Source organism: Monodelphis domestica, chromosome 5, assembly GCF_027887165.1.
Source record: "Monodelphis domestica isolate mMonDom1 chromosome 5, mMonDom1.pri, whole genome shotgun sequence".
Lineage (NCBI taxonomy): Eukaryota > Metazoa > Chordata > Mammalia > Didelphimorphia > Didelphidae > Monodelphis > Monodelphis domestica.
In genome coordinates, this window is record NC_077231.1 from 207,219,941 (window position 1) to 207,233,564 (window position 13,624).

A 13,624-nucleotide genomic window follows, 5' to 3' on the forward strand; every position below is an offset into this window, starting at 1 on the left:
TTGGGAGGGGCAGGGGTGGGGAAGAAAATGATCTTTGTTTCTAATGAATAATGCCTGAAAATAAAATAATATTTAAAAGGGGGAAAAAAAGAAAAGTGTTTTGTGATCGTGTTCATACATGGTTTGTTTTGGCAGGTAGATTCCCCAGTATTTTGTGTTATCTGCAGTTAATTTAAATGGATTTCTCTATCTCTTCCTACTGGATCTTGTTGATTGTATGTAGAAATGGTGGTGATTTATGTGGATTTGTTTTGTATCCTGCAGCTTTGCTGAAGTTGTTGATTGTTTCGGTTGGATTTTGGTTGATTCTCTAGGGTTTCCTAGATGTACCACCATGTCATTTGCAAGGAGTGGTGGCTTTGTTTCCTCACTGCCTATTTTTGTTTCTTCATTTTTTCTTCCCTTATTGTTATAGCTGGCTTTGCTAGTATAATGATGAATAGAAGTGGTGACGATGGAAAAAAAAAAAGATCTTTTCATCTCATCTCACCCTTCCTCTTCAAAGGAAAATAGCTCAGCCCTTATTCCTAGCAGGTTTAGGGCAACTGAATTTTTTCCAGTTGTGCTCCTGGACCACTTAGACTATGTAAATTGTATCAAAGCTGCAACAAGCCTCAAGGAGGCACTTGGCAAGCCTTAAGGACATCAGATGTGGCCAAGTTGACCCTGTATTCCTGCTGCCACAGTAAGGGCTCCTGTTTGCTAACCCAAAGAAATAGACTAGCTAGTAATGGGAGAGCAATTAATGCAATGCAAAATTGAAGTTACATGGAAGAGCTATACCAGGGAAAGGGTACCAGTGAAAAAAAAAAGAAATAAGCAGAAAGAATGCAAGAGGAAGAATGGCAACTAGAAGATGGAAGTAGTGATGAACAGTATGCAGAGAAGAGCTGAATAACAGTGATGGACACTTCCTAGCTGTGTGACCCTGGGCAAGTTACTCAACCCCCAACACCCAGCCTTTATCGCTCTTCTGCCTAAGAACCAATGCCCAGTTTGGATTCTAAGATGGAAGTTAAGGGTTTAAAAAAACAGTTATGGAACAAATCAGCAGAAGGTGAAGCAACAATAGAAAAACCTCAAGAATCCCTCTGATGATCTGGTATACCAGATTTCTAAATCTCAGGTTTATCAATTGATTCATATAGACCCACTCAACTAGGGAATAGCTAGGTGGTATAGTGGATAAAGCACAAACTTGGAGTCAGGAAGATTCATTTTCCTTATTTCAAATCTCGCCTCAGCTACCTACTAGCTGTATGACCCTGGATAAGTCACTTAACCCTGTTTGCCTCAGTTTCCTCATGTGCAAAAAAAAAAAAGCTGGACAAGGAAATGGCAAAACTACTCTAGTATCTTTGCCAAGAAAATTCCAAATGGGGTCACAGAGAATCTGGCACAACTGAAAATGACTAACTAGCCATAGCAAAAATAACCAACTGGTACAATTCTATCAGAACCCCAATACTCCTTAAATTTCATTTCATAACTTTATTGTCCTAATGTTGGTTTCCCAGGAATACAACTTCCCTTTATGACAATATTGCTATAAAGCTACCTGCCCTCTTATAATATTATTTCATTTAAAATAAATATTTTCTTTCTTTTTTTAAATTCTTACCTTCTGTCTTGGAACCAATACTAAATATCTCAGTTCCAAGATAGAAGAATAGTGAAGGCTAGGCAATGGGACTTGGCCAGGGTCACACAGCTAGGAAGTATCTGAGGCCAAATGTGAATCCAGAACCTCCTATCTCTAGACCTAGCTCTCTATCCACCAAGCCACCTAACCACCCCTGCAAATTAAATTTTCATGCAACCACTTAATGACATTAAATATCAGGATTGTTCTACTGAATATGTGATAATCTTTTCTTGATGATGTATGCATATAGCCATTACAAACATCTGTACCATCTTGCTATATAGATAATGCTGTTGCTCTAGGTTTAAATGATGTAGGGTATGAGGTTGAAAAGTTACTGATGCCAGGATTTGCCCTCAAATTTGTTTTCTTTTTAAAAAAAAATCCAAGATGTCAGCTCACTTTCTAGTTATTTTGCTCTTTTCTATAAAGGTGGGATGAAGGATGGGTCATTTTTGCATGACCCCTAAGGTATTTTACCTTGGGTATCTGTATGTGAAATGAAGTCATAAGGTCAGAACTAGAGCTGGAAGGGAGCTTAGGGATCATCATTTAGTTCTCTCATTTAATAGATAAGGAGACTAAATCTTAGAGGGGGAAAGTCCAGCGTCCCTGAAAGTAGTAAGTGGCGGTGCTACTACTCAAAACCAAGTTGTTTGACTCCAAGTCCAGAACATCAACTACTTTCCCTGTGTTTCCAAAGCTTTTATGTAAAACAAAACAAAGCAAAACAAAGTTTTCTTCACTGTTGCCATCAGTATCCTTTCCCTTATCTGTAGCATTTTTAAAAATTATCTCTTTCTGTATTTCTAAGGCAATTTATGGACCACAGGAGCCACCTTGTCAAGTACAATCCCCTATTCAGACTCACTAGCACTGTTTGTAGATGGGATATGGCAGAACTATTTCCCTTGGCATGTTGAGAATTTGTATTAGTAGTTCGGAGAAAACTTCTTCTGAAGTCTGCCGTTCCCTGGAGTGTATGCAGTGGTGCTCAGGGAGGTCTAGCACCTGTGTGAGGGCTTGCTGAGACCTCCTTTTGGGGCTGCTCAGCCACCTTTAATGTCCACTTTTCAACCATCTCTCACTTGTAGCATGTTCACCAGTCACATCCCAGTAAAATCATCCCAGCACCCATGCTAAGTTATGTTGAGGGTAACCAACGGGTCTCCAACCCTTCAGTGACTTAGGGGTATGTCTATCCCAAGGATGTAGGGATGCCCTGATGGAACAGGCAGATGAAAACACTTTGTTCAGTGGCCATGAAGGTGGCAGAAGCAGGTGCTGTGGAACACTTGGGCTGGCCACACATTAAAGACACCAAGCCCATCCGCTCCATCCTGGCCACCGCCAGCTGTCCTGCCTTTTGTCTTGCTACCAGACTTGGATCACTCTGTAGGAGAGAGTGAAGCTGATGGCTGTGCAGCTCTACCTCACTTAAATACAATTCGCTCTCAAGGCAAGTCATTGAATGTCACTGGTCCTCTTTGAAAACAGGACAAACAGCAACCAATTCATTATTATCAGGAGACAAAACACTTCTGTAGATAGAACACGAGGCCACGGTTTTCTCCTTAAAGTTTGAATTTTATTTATCAACTAGAATTGAATTCTAGTGCTAGTCAATCTCATACTTGAAGGATGCCATAGCTGGGTCTATACAGATCTGAATTTCTGTTAGAGTTAAGGGGTCCGCTCCCCAAAGGAGGCAGAATGAAACTGGGGTATTGTGGCTTAAAAAGGGTTTCTTGAAGCAAAAAATCAGGTGCAAATAGTTCTGAGTTCAAACTCAACCCCCTCTAATGTTTACTTGAATAGAGTCTTCTCACCCTTCTGGAGTCAAGTAAACTGCTTATTTCCCAGCACTGGGTGGTATAAGACCAGACCCATCACCACACAGGCATTATTATCTTCTTTTTAATAATAATAATAATAGTGAATGTTTACAAAAGGTGGTGGGGGTCAATGGAGTCATTGCCTCCATTTCCCTTAGCATGATCAAGTGGAATGGGGGTGATTTAATTATTGACTCAATCTATTGGCACCAAAAATATAATTTTATACAAGGCCCAGAGGTCATGACCAAGTCTCCTCATCCAATATGAATTTACTTCCTGTGCAATCTAATGGCTTTCTGGTTCTTCCAAATTTATCTAGAACATTTTACGCCTAGTCTAAAGCTTTTGATTTGAAGATTGATTGGTTGATTGATTGATTCAATAGAAGTGTCTAGGCTATATTCACACTTTTTTGTTGATGTACTCATTGGAATTATTCTTGCCTGACAAAAGTATTAAGCCTGAATGGGTTGTGGTAATGTGATTGACTGGGTTGACCCCCTCTTCCGATTCTCACATTTATATAGTACTCTAAGGTTTGCAAAGCTCTTTACAAACATTTGTCTTCATGACCAGCCTGTGAGTTAAGTACCGTTATTATCCCTAGCTTGAAGCAGCTGGATAGGATAGATAAGAGTGCTGAGCCAGGAGTTTGGAAAACCTGAGTTCAAATCCAGCCTCCTAAACTTCTAAGCTATGTGACCATGAGTCAGTCACTTACCTTCTGTTGGCTTCAGTGTTCTCGTCTGTAAAATGGATATAATACTATTACCTCCCTCCCAGGGTTGTTGTGAAGCTCAAATGAGATAATCATCGTAAAGCATGTAGTATAAAAATGGAGATTTGAACCCCAGACTTCAATTCCCAGAAGTCCTTGGTAGTTCCCAGAATTCCCTGAAATCTCACCTGAGGTCCTCACCTGGGGCAAGAACTAAATGGGTATTTAAACTGACTCTCCACCTACTTTGGCTCTCTCTCTTGGCTTCTGCTTCTAGGCTCACGCAGCTCTCTACCAGGCAGACAAGATGTTGGTTTCTTATTTTGTATTTTCTTTATTTCTTAATCTTTAATAAACTTAATAAAAATACAATACTTTTGGCAGAGAAACTAATTTTAACTGTTACAGTAGCACAGTACCTGGTACATAGCAAGTGCTCCATAAGCATTAGCCAGTATTATCATTATTGTTGTTGACAAAGAGACCTAGATGTGGCTCATTGGCTCACCAGCTGTCATGTCTCTCCTGATCTGGAGTCCAGAATTCTGTGGTTTGAGCCAGCGACGGTAGGTCTTGAGGCTGTATTCTTTTACAACATTAACCTACCTTTTGAAGTGAAAGACTAGCCATGGGGTAGGAAAAGGTTATGATGTGTTCGTATTATTGTGAAATGAAATACTCTGCTTCTCTTAGTAAAGGCTTGCCTAAGGCTCTCTTATAAGTTCCCATTATTCCTTCTAGTATTAAACCCCAAAGTTTCACCAAGATGCCCCTGAACTGTCATATTTTCATTTCCTTCTCCAAACTATTCTCTACCATTCTTCAGGGCATGCTCATTCACTTCAGAGCCCTTTCCCACAGTCACATACATATTTCTAACAAACTACCTAATCAGTCTCTTTACCTGAATCCCTTGAAATCTCACCTCCTCCATGAAATTAAATGAGAGTTAGGGCAGCAAGGTTCATAGAGAAGCAGGACTGGAGTTGAGTCTGGCTTCAGACACTTTCTAGTGGTAGGACCCTAGGTAAGTCACTTAATCCCAATTACGTAGCCTTTACCACTCTTCTGCCTTAGAACTGATGCTTGGCTGCCAAGCAAGGGTCAACAAGGATGCCTTCTACAACAAAGGCTTCACTCTTTTCAAGTTAACCAGTTTGAGCATGAAAAGAACACAGATTTGTGTTTCAACACAAGAGTATTAATTTTTCTCTTTTCAATGACAAATAAATATCCATCCATTCATTATCCAGCAAGCTTGTACATCTTCCTAAATAGAATCCTTTGCTTCCTTGAAGGCACTACTCAAATGCCACCTACCACGTAAGGCTTTTCTAATTACTCCAGTTATGAGTTCCCCCTCATCCTGCCCCGAATTATTTTACTTTAAGCATATTTTATATTTGTTTAGATACAATCTTATCTAGTGCCATGATAATGAAAGGCATTGTGCTATAATAAATAATGAACAGGAGGATTTCAGAAAAAGATGGAAAGACCTCCATGAACTGATGCAGAGTGAAGTAAGCAGAAGCAGAAGAACATTATACATAGTAACAACAATACTGTGGAATGATCAAATGAGATAGGCTTAGCTACTATTAGAAATACAATAATCCAGGATTTGTGACAAAGAATTCTATCCATTTCCAGAGGAAGAACTACTGAACTAGGAATGGAGATCAAAGCATACAATTTTTACTGTAATTTATTGGAGTTTCTTGTTTTGGGGTTGTGTGTGATTATTCTCTTTAAAAATTGAACAATATGGGAATATGTTTTGCCTGACAATAAATGTATAACCCAGATCAAATTCCTTGCCAGCTCTGGGAAGGGAGAGGGGATGAGACAGAGGGAGACAATTTGGATCATCTAACTTCAGAAAACTTACTTGGAAACTTGTTATTACATGTAATTGATAAAATAAAATATTTTTATCAGAAGAGTCAGCTTTGCATAATGGTTAAAGATCTAGCCCTAAAGTCAAGGAGACCTGGCTTCAAATCCTCCCTCTCATATCTACAGGCTGTGAGCCCTCGGGCAAGTCACTTAATCTCTCAGTGCTCTAAGCAACCCTCTCTGACCTTAAGCTTACAGAGAAGGTACACAGAGGATCTTCACCTAGAAATTCCCTACCCCAGTGAAATCTCAAGTCTAGTCCCTATTTACTATTTTGGAAAATGTTGTTTCCCCCCATTACAATGAAAGTCCTTTAGCCATTTCAGTGCTATCTCTGTATATTCTAACAGTACTTGGCATATTGTAGGTGTTTAATGTATGTTTATTGAATGAAGAAACTTGTTAAGGGCATTAGTTTTTCTTTCTTTTTTTTTTCAGTTACAGAGAATCACTCCTTATGTCTAAAGGCACTACATTATCATCTTTAGCTCATTTTCCTGGAGAGTCAACTTTCATATCATTAGAGACCCCAAGTCCTTTAAAGTCAGACACCTATCTGGACAAAGAAACAAAAGGTATGAATTCTGCTTCACAATATATTTTTCCGTCAAACTTTAAAAATTCAGTAGTATGTTTTATTTCAGAAAGACCAAGGGACAAGAAATCAGGGGCCTAATGTTGCTGGTAATCATTAAAACAACAAACCTCTATTAAGCATCTAGTATGGGCCAGGCACTGTGCTAAGCAATGGAATACATAATCAGGAAATAAATACTTCATTTGGAAGTATTATTTACAAGGCTAACATTGAGCAAAGGCTGAAGACCAAGTAGATCAGCCTTCCTAAAGCAGAGCTCAGCTTGTGTCACCACATGACTCAGTGGTTTCTGTGGCTCTCCATTGCCTACAAAATAAAACCTAAACATTTTAGCCTGGCATTCAGGGCCTTCCATCACCTAGCTACAGCCCACCTTTCCAACCTTATCCCATATTTCCCCTCATGTACACTGACCTCCAATCCATCTGGGTATGTCATTATCCCTGGCTTTCATGCCTCTGATGGCCTCTTGTACCATCTCTGTCTTTTGGCATCCTAACCATCCTTCAATACCTTTCTCTAATAGCTCCTCCTTGAAGACTGATCTGATCCCATTAGTCATTTGTGACCTATCCTCCTGCTCTCACAGTCCTTTATACACTTATATTTACATAGTGCCTTAACAGTTACAAAAAACATTTTCTAGGCATTTTCATTTGGTGTCCTTATTATGTTTAATTCTCTATTATATTTATTTGTATATATTGCTTCACTGAGATTTTAAGCTCCTTGAAAAATAGTGCTATCTTATTTAACTTTGTATTTTCCCCTGAACCTAACCCAGAATAGTTCAATATTTTATTTAACATCTATTTGGTAAAAGACTAAATAAATGAATCCTTCCATATAAGTTCTCTTTCCATTATTCATCATGGTACAAAATAATCTTGAGTTCTTGAAGTCTATGCTCCTAGAATGCAAGCTCTAGTGGTATCAACCATTCTGGAAAGTCTTTGATTACAGACCTGGTAATAAATAGACCCTTTTTCCTAGCTGAAAACCAGCCTAGCTCAAGAGAATGAAGCCTGAAAACAATAAGTTGGTCACTAGGCAATGAATTATTTGGCCTGAGTAACCTATGAAAAAAAGAAAAATACAACATTTCCCTTTACCCTGTGGATCCCTTCCCCCTTTCCAGTTCTGCAATGAAGGGGGCAAAGTGATTAAAAAGGGGTAAGAAGGTACTAAGAATTATATAGGTTAATTAATCATGGCGCAATGACTTAGTTGATATACAGCTGTAATATCTCAACCTTGTTGAGACTGGAATTCTTACTATAAAGGAATGATGCCATGCTGGGGATAGAAAATTCTAAAGGAAAAAGTCCCCTTCTTCAAGGACCTTCCATTTGGATGCTGGCAGACATAACACACACACACACAAATAACTATAATAGAAGATAATTTGAGGAGGGAGAGAGCACTAGCTACTAAAGGGATGAGGAAAGTCTTTAACAGAAAGTGCCTGAGATGAATCTTGAAGGGAGAGGATTCTGAGGAGAGAAAAGGAGGAGCTATAATCTAGGCATGAAGATGTGAAAATGTACAGAGGTGGTAGACAGATTGTCAAGTGCAAGAACAATATTGCCAAGGGGTAGCTGGATGGCTCGGTGGTTTGAGATGGAAGGTCCTTCATTCAAATCTGGCCTCAGACAGTTCCTAGCTGTGTGACCCTGGGCTAGTCACTTAACCCCCATTGCCTTTCCCTTACTGCTCTTCTGCCTTGGAGCCAATATATAGTATTGATTCTAAGACAGAAGGTGAGGGTTTAAAAAAAAAAAGACCATGTATTCAGTCTTCAATTCTCGAAGCTAAACATCACCAGTTTCTCCAGCCAAACTTTCTAACATAATCTCAAGGCCTTTGAACAATCTTAGTTGCCTCGCTTGGACATGCTCTCTATAGCTTGTCAGTGCCTTTGGGAAAATGTAATTCTCAAGGAAAAACATGATATTCCAGTGGTGGTCTGGCAGTACAATAGCATCTCACCTTATTAAAACAGTTTGGACACTTTGACTCTCTGCCACATTACCCTAAGATTGATATTGTATTTATAGCTCAATAAAACACCCATATGTTTTTCTCATAGATGGTTAGGAAGCCCTCATCTCCTAATAGTGAATTTTATGATTTAAAGGAAAGTGCAGAACTTTACTTTTGTCCTCAGTAAATTTTATTTTATTAAATTTAGCTCATTGTTTTAACATTTTAAAACCTTTTGGGATCCAGGCTCTGCCTCGTCCAACATTTTAGCTGTTCTTGCCAGTTTTATGGCACTTGCAAATCTGACAAGCTATACCATCGATGCTTTAATCCAAGCCACTGATAAAAATGTTGAGAAGCACAAGCCAAAGACAGATCCACTGAGTGACTCACTCTAAATGTCCAAGTTGTCATTAATTCATCAATTACTGCTCTTTGGATTTATTCATTGAACCTTTGCTGAATCCCCCTAACTGTAATAATTTTCCAAGTAACTCATTTCTCACCATTTTGTTTGTATGGAAAGCAAAAGATATTTAGTCAAATGTGTTCCTGAAATATAGGTATGTTGGGTACACAGCATTCCTTTGATTTACCATTTGTATCTATTCTGTATAATTAATCTAGTTGCTTTGTCAAAAAAGAAAGAAAGAAACGACAGAGTTGGTGACCAATGCTTAGCTCTTAGTGACCATGACAACACTTCAATTTCTTTTTTTTCTTTTTTTTCTTGAATTTTTCCAGGAATCAAAGAAAAACTTACTGATCTATAGTTTGCAAACTCAATCCTCTTCTTTAAAAGGTGGGGGTGGGATTTTGTTTTTCTTGGTTTTTATAGCCTTTCTTTCATCCTCCATAATTTTCAAAGACCTCTGGCACTTTTCTTAATATTCTAAGACGTCATCCATTTCAACCCAGTGGCTTTTATTCAACACTGGGAGAGAATATAGAACTGGTACCAAATTGTCACCATCTTTTCAAATAGCTCAAGTTTCAACTTCCTATTAACCATTTTTCTTTTCTCCTCTCTAGTCTAAAGATCACTTTGCTTAGAACATAAAAGTTAAAAAACAAACAGGATAGTTCTGCTTTCTCAGTCATTCATTGTCCTCATCCACCTGGGTCAATGCTACTTACTTTACCCTCCATCTTCATCTTATCTGCAACATCTAACTAGCTGTCTTTTCTTTTTTGTTTGTTTGTTTGTTTGTTTTTTTCCTAGTGACTTTAGCATTTATCATCAACTACCCTCATTCTGGGTGTTAGCATTCCTGACACTATCCTGATAGGGCTGTAACCCTCTTTGATATTCAACTTTCATTAACCTGCCTTTGCTTCCATCTTCTAAAAAAATGACTGTTTTAAATTTTGGGGTTGGTACTATTTTTGGATCCTTCAGAATTTTTAGAGATTCCTATCGCAGCCATCTGTTCATATGTTCATTCTTCTTTTCTTGTCTAAATCCCTTACCTTAAATTTAAGTAGTAGTCATGAAAACACTACCCATGTCCCTAAGATCTTCATTCAGGACTTTGCAGCCCATAGCAATGCTTTCTGGATATCTTTTGGTGGGATCATTTGCCCACACATGAATTATGAGAAGAGTAGGTAGTGTTGTTGAGGGACTGCAGACCTCATTTTAGTTTCTGTCAAGTTTACAGAAAGCTTTTTGTCAGCTTTAGCAGTCACCGATCACCACTTGTTTCATCTTTCTCTGAACTTTACTGGTAAGAACCTGATTGTAGGTAGAGTTCCACAAGCTTCCAGCGCTGTCCTCTCAGGAAGAGCTTTGTGCTCTGAATGCTTAGTAAGTGTTTTTCTTTGCTTCTTTTTATTATATTCTCTCACCCTCTGGCCAGCTGCAACTTTTATTTCTATCTTTTCTCTCTAAAGCACCTTTTTCCATTGTTTTTCAAGGAAAGCTTAATTTTTCTATTATAACCTGAAGGATAGAAACATGCTATTCCCTAAGGTGAAAAATGCCCTTTTTCTTTTCCAGAAGAAAGTTAAGGGGGCACTGCATTGCACATAGCACTAGTCCTGGAGTCAGAAGAACCCACGTTCAAATCAATCACAGACATTTCCTAGCTGTGTGACCCTGGGCAAATCCCTTAACCTCAGTTTCCTCAACTCTAAAATAGAGATAACAATGATACCTCCCCAAGTGGTCGTGAGGATGAAGTCATATTTTTAAAGCACTTAGCATAGTGCCTGGCTAATTATTATTATATAGATAGATAATTATATAAATGCTTATTCCCTCCCCTCCACCCTTATATAGCCATGCTTATTTTCTAGTAGTTACAGAAATATAAACACTCGTACCACATTTGCTAGAAGTGGGTTCTTCAGTCTTTTGTCATCTTTACTGGCAGTCTTCATGGCAACATATTGTGGGGAACTGCCCCTTTCCCACGTCTGCTAGCTCAACTATAAACTGGAAAAATCTTTGTTTTATCAATGGTGGCCTTCCTACCTTTTCTCAGTTGGAAGAAGCCATGTGGCTCAATGTCCTTTGATTGGCAATTGGTACTTTTCTGCCATACCTTAATGGAAAGAGACTGAGTCTGGTCTGTCCCCTTTAGCCAGAGTCTAAAGCCAGAATTTTCCTAGTTTTCTGTGGGTCTTCTCTTCCCAATGAAACTCAGGTACCGCCTTGCTCCTCTGCTTTCAACCTCTTATCTGAGACATATGTTTAATCCCTTAATAACTCTCCATAGTTATCAAGACATGTCTAAACACATACCTTTATGAATAGATCTAGGAACAGGAGGTGAAATGGAAACAAAGCAGATTTCAGACTGATATTGGAAAAGCCTCTTCACAATTAAAGCTTTCAGAAGTGGACAAGGACGTTGTCCTGGTTGCCATACATTTATCCTACCTGGAGATGTCTAGGCAGAGGCTTGGATGAACATCACCTTGTCACGGGGATTACAAGAAGGGTTCTTATGGAGCCAACTAGGTGGCTTGGTGGATAGATAGCCAGACCTAGAGACAGTATGTTCTGGGTTCAGATTTGACTTCAGACACTTCCTAGCTGTGTGACCCTGTGCAAGTCACTTAACCCCAGTTACCTAACCTTACCACTCTTCTGCCTTAGAACCAATACACAATAGATTCTAAAACATTAGGTAAAGGTTTAAAAAAAAAAAAGATTCTTGTCCAGGTACAGGTTAGACTAGAATGGCCTCCAGGGCTGCTTCCTCCCCCTCTGAGATCCTGTAATTCTGTGATCTTCCTAGACTTGTACAAATGGTCCCAGTTGCCTATATCACTGTTTGAGGAAGAGCTTCAAGCTGCATGTTTCTAGAAGAAGTTTTAGAGAGAGGGAGGGAGGTATCAAGGGGAAAAAAAAGAGATTTGGGCACTGGCACATTCCACTGGATGCTCCTACAGTTCAACTATTGGAGGGAGAGACTTAGAGCTTAACTACTCCTTTCTGAAAGAGAACAACTTGTTAGTCTATCTGTGTGCAAATGCTTAAATACCCTCTGGAATAATTCATCCTTTCCCACGATGATTTACATGCATGCTTTTTTGCCATTTAACTCAGTTTTTATTTACATTTCACAGTTTGCTTTGAAAGAATTTAGAATTTCTTTAGTAAGTCACTCACCCTCAGTTTCCTCATTCTCTGTATTGACATTTGTTTTTTGTTTTTCATTTTTACAGAACAGCTAAGTAAGCCTTCATTTGAATTAACTGATAGAAAGTTTAAAGTGAAATCTCCAGTGTACCAACCCAACATCCGGTCAGGTCGGAATGTCAAAATTGTCCTCCCTCCTATTCCACAGTGCCGAAAATAGACCAATGCCTAACGTCTGCCTTCAAGAGGAAAAAATTGCTTCAATCATGCCCAAGTTCTCCATCTAACCTGGCTACTGATTCTAACTTTATCTCCCCCAACCAGATGCCTACAAAAGAATATTCCATGTGCCTTTAGTACTCTCAATCAGTCTCTTTATAACTCTCTGAATAGCTTCTGTCTTTTCAAAAGAAAAATTGATTTATTTTTAGCTTCAAAAAATGACATTTCAGTTTTCTCTATAGCTATAAATGATTTCCCCAGCTGTTTCTTGCTTTGAAATGTCACAGAGAGCACAAATCTCCCAAGATCCATGTGATGATATGTTCATGGTGTTTTAAAATATTTTTATGACTAAACTGGGGGCTATTCCTTAAAATTTTCCACTTGCCCCTTTGTAATATTGGTAGATATTCTATAACAAATTATTGTGGTGGTTAGATTAAGAAAGGATTGAGGAATTATACATTATTTGTGGCGACCAACTAGATCTTTCAGAGGAAATCAACCTTTGCATAAAAAGCCTTAATGTGAATTTCTTCAATCTAATTTTTATTTTAAGTTGTATCCATTGTTCCCTTGAATCTCTTCAACAATATTAGGAAATAAAGAAAATAATGTTATTCCCTTCTATTTTGAGTTAAGTACTTCTTGTCTTAACTGATTATCATGGTGGTTTAGTAAAAATGGTTTTCCAACCCATGTTAATCTTCATGACTTAAAAAAATCTTCATAACTATTAGAAATAGGGGAAAACCTTATCATTACAGGAAAATGTAAGTTGTTAAGGACACATTTTGTTGGCTTTTGGTTTTTTGTACATCTTCTAAAATTTGTTTTTACATCACAACCAAGCATTCCTTTGGGGTACTTGATTGGAGGCCATCTACTTGTGAGTTGGTCTCACCTTTCACTTACATTTGCAACTCAATGGCATGTCTCCTCTGGATTTTGTCAAACAAATTATGCTGTCAGCATATATAGGAGATTTCATAATGTTTTCCCATAATTTAATCAAACATTGAGTCTTGACCAAACTTCTCAGTAGGATCTGTGATTTTAATCTAGTTCATTATCATTAAATTAGTAATAGTTTAAAGAGACAGCATAGTCTAGTGCAGTGATGGTGAACCTT

At 38.4% G+C, this 13,624-nt stretch overlaps 1 protein-coding gene across 2 annotated transcripts in view; it reads left to right on the forward strand.

Annotated features, from left to right (window-relative positions):
• The window catches only part of LRGUK (leucine rich repeats and guanylate kinase domain containing), a 143,410-nt gene extending 130,288 nt beyond the window's left edge, over nucleotides 1–13,122 (forward strand). For both annotated transcript variants that reach the window (XM_056799711.1, XM_056799713.1), the window contains 2 exons: nucleotides 6,539–6,675; nucleotides 12,357–13,122. In XM_056799711.1, the coding sequence (XP_056655689.1) occupies nucleotides 6,539–6,675; nucleotides 12,357–12,490 (271 nt within the window). In that variant the 3' untranslated portion in view covers nucleotides 12,491–13,122. The remainder of the gene's footprint in view (nucleotides 1–6,538; nucleotides 6,676–12,356) is intronic.
• The last annotated feature ends 502 nt before the right edge of the window (nucleotides 13,123–13,624 follow it).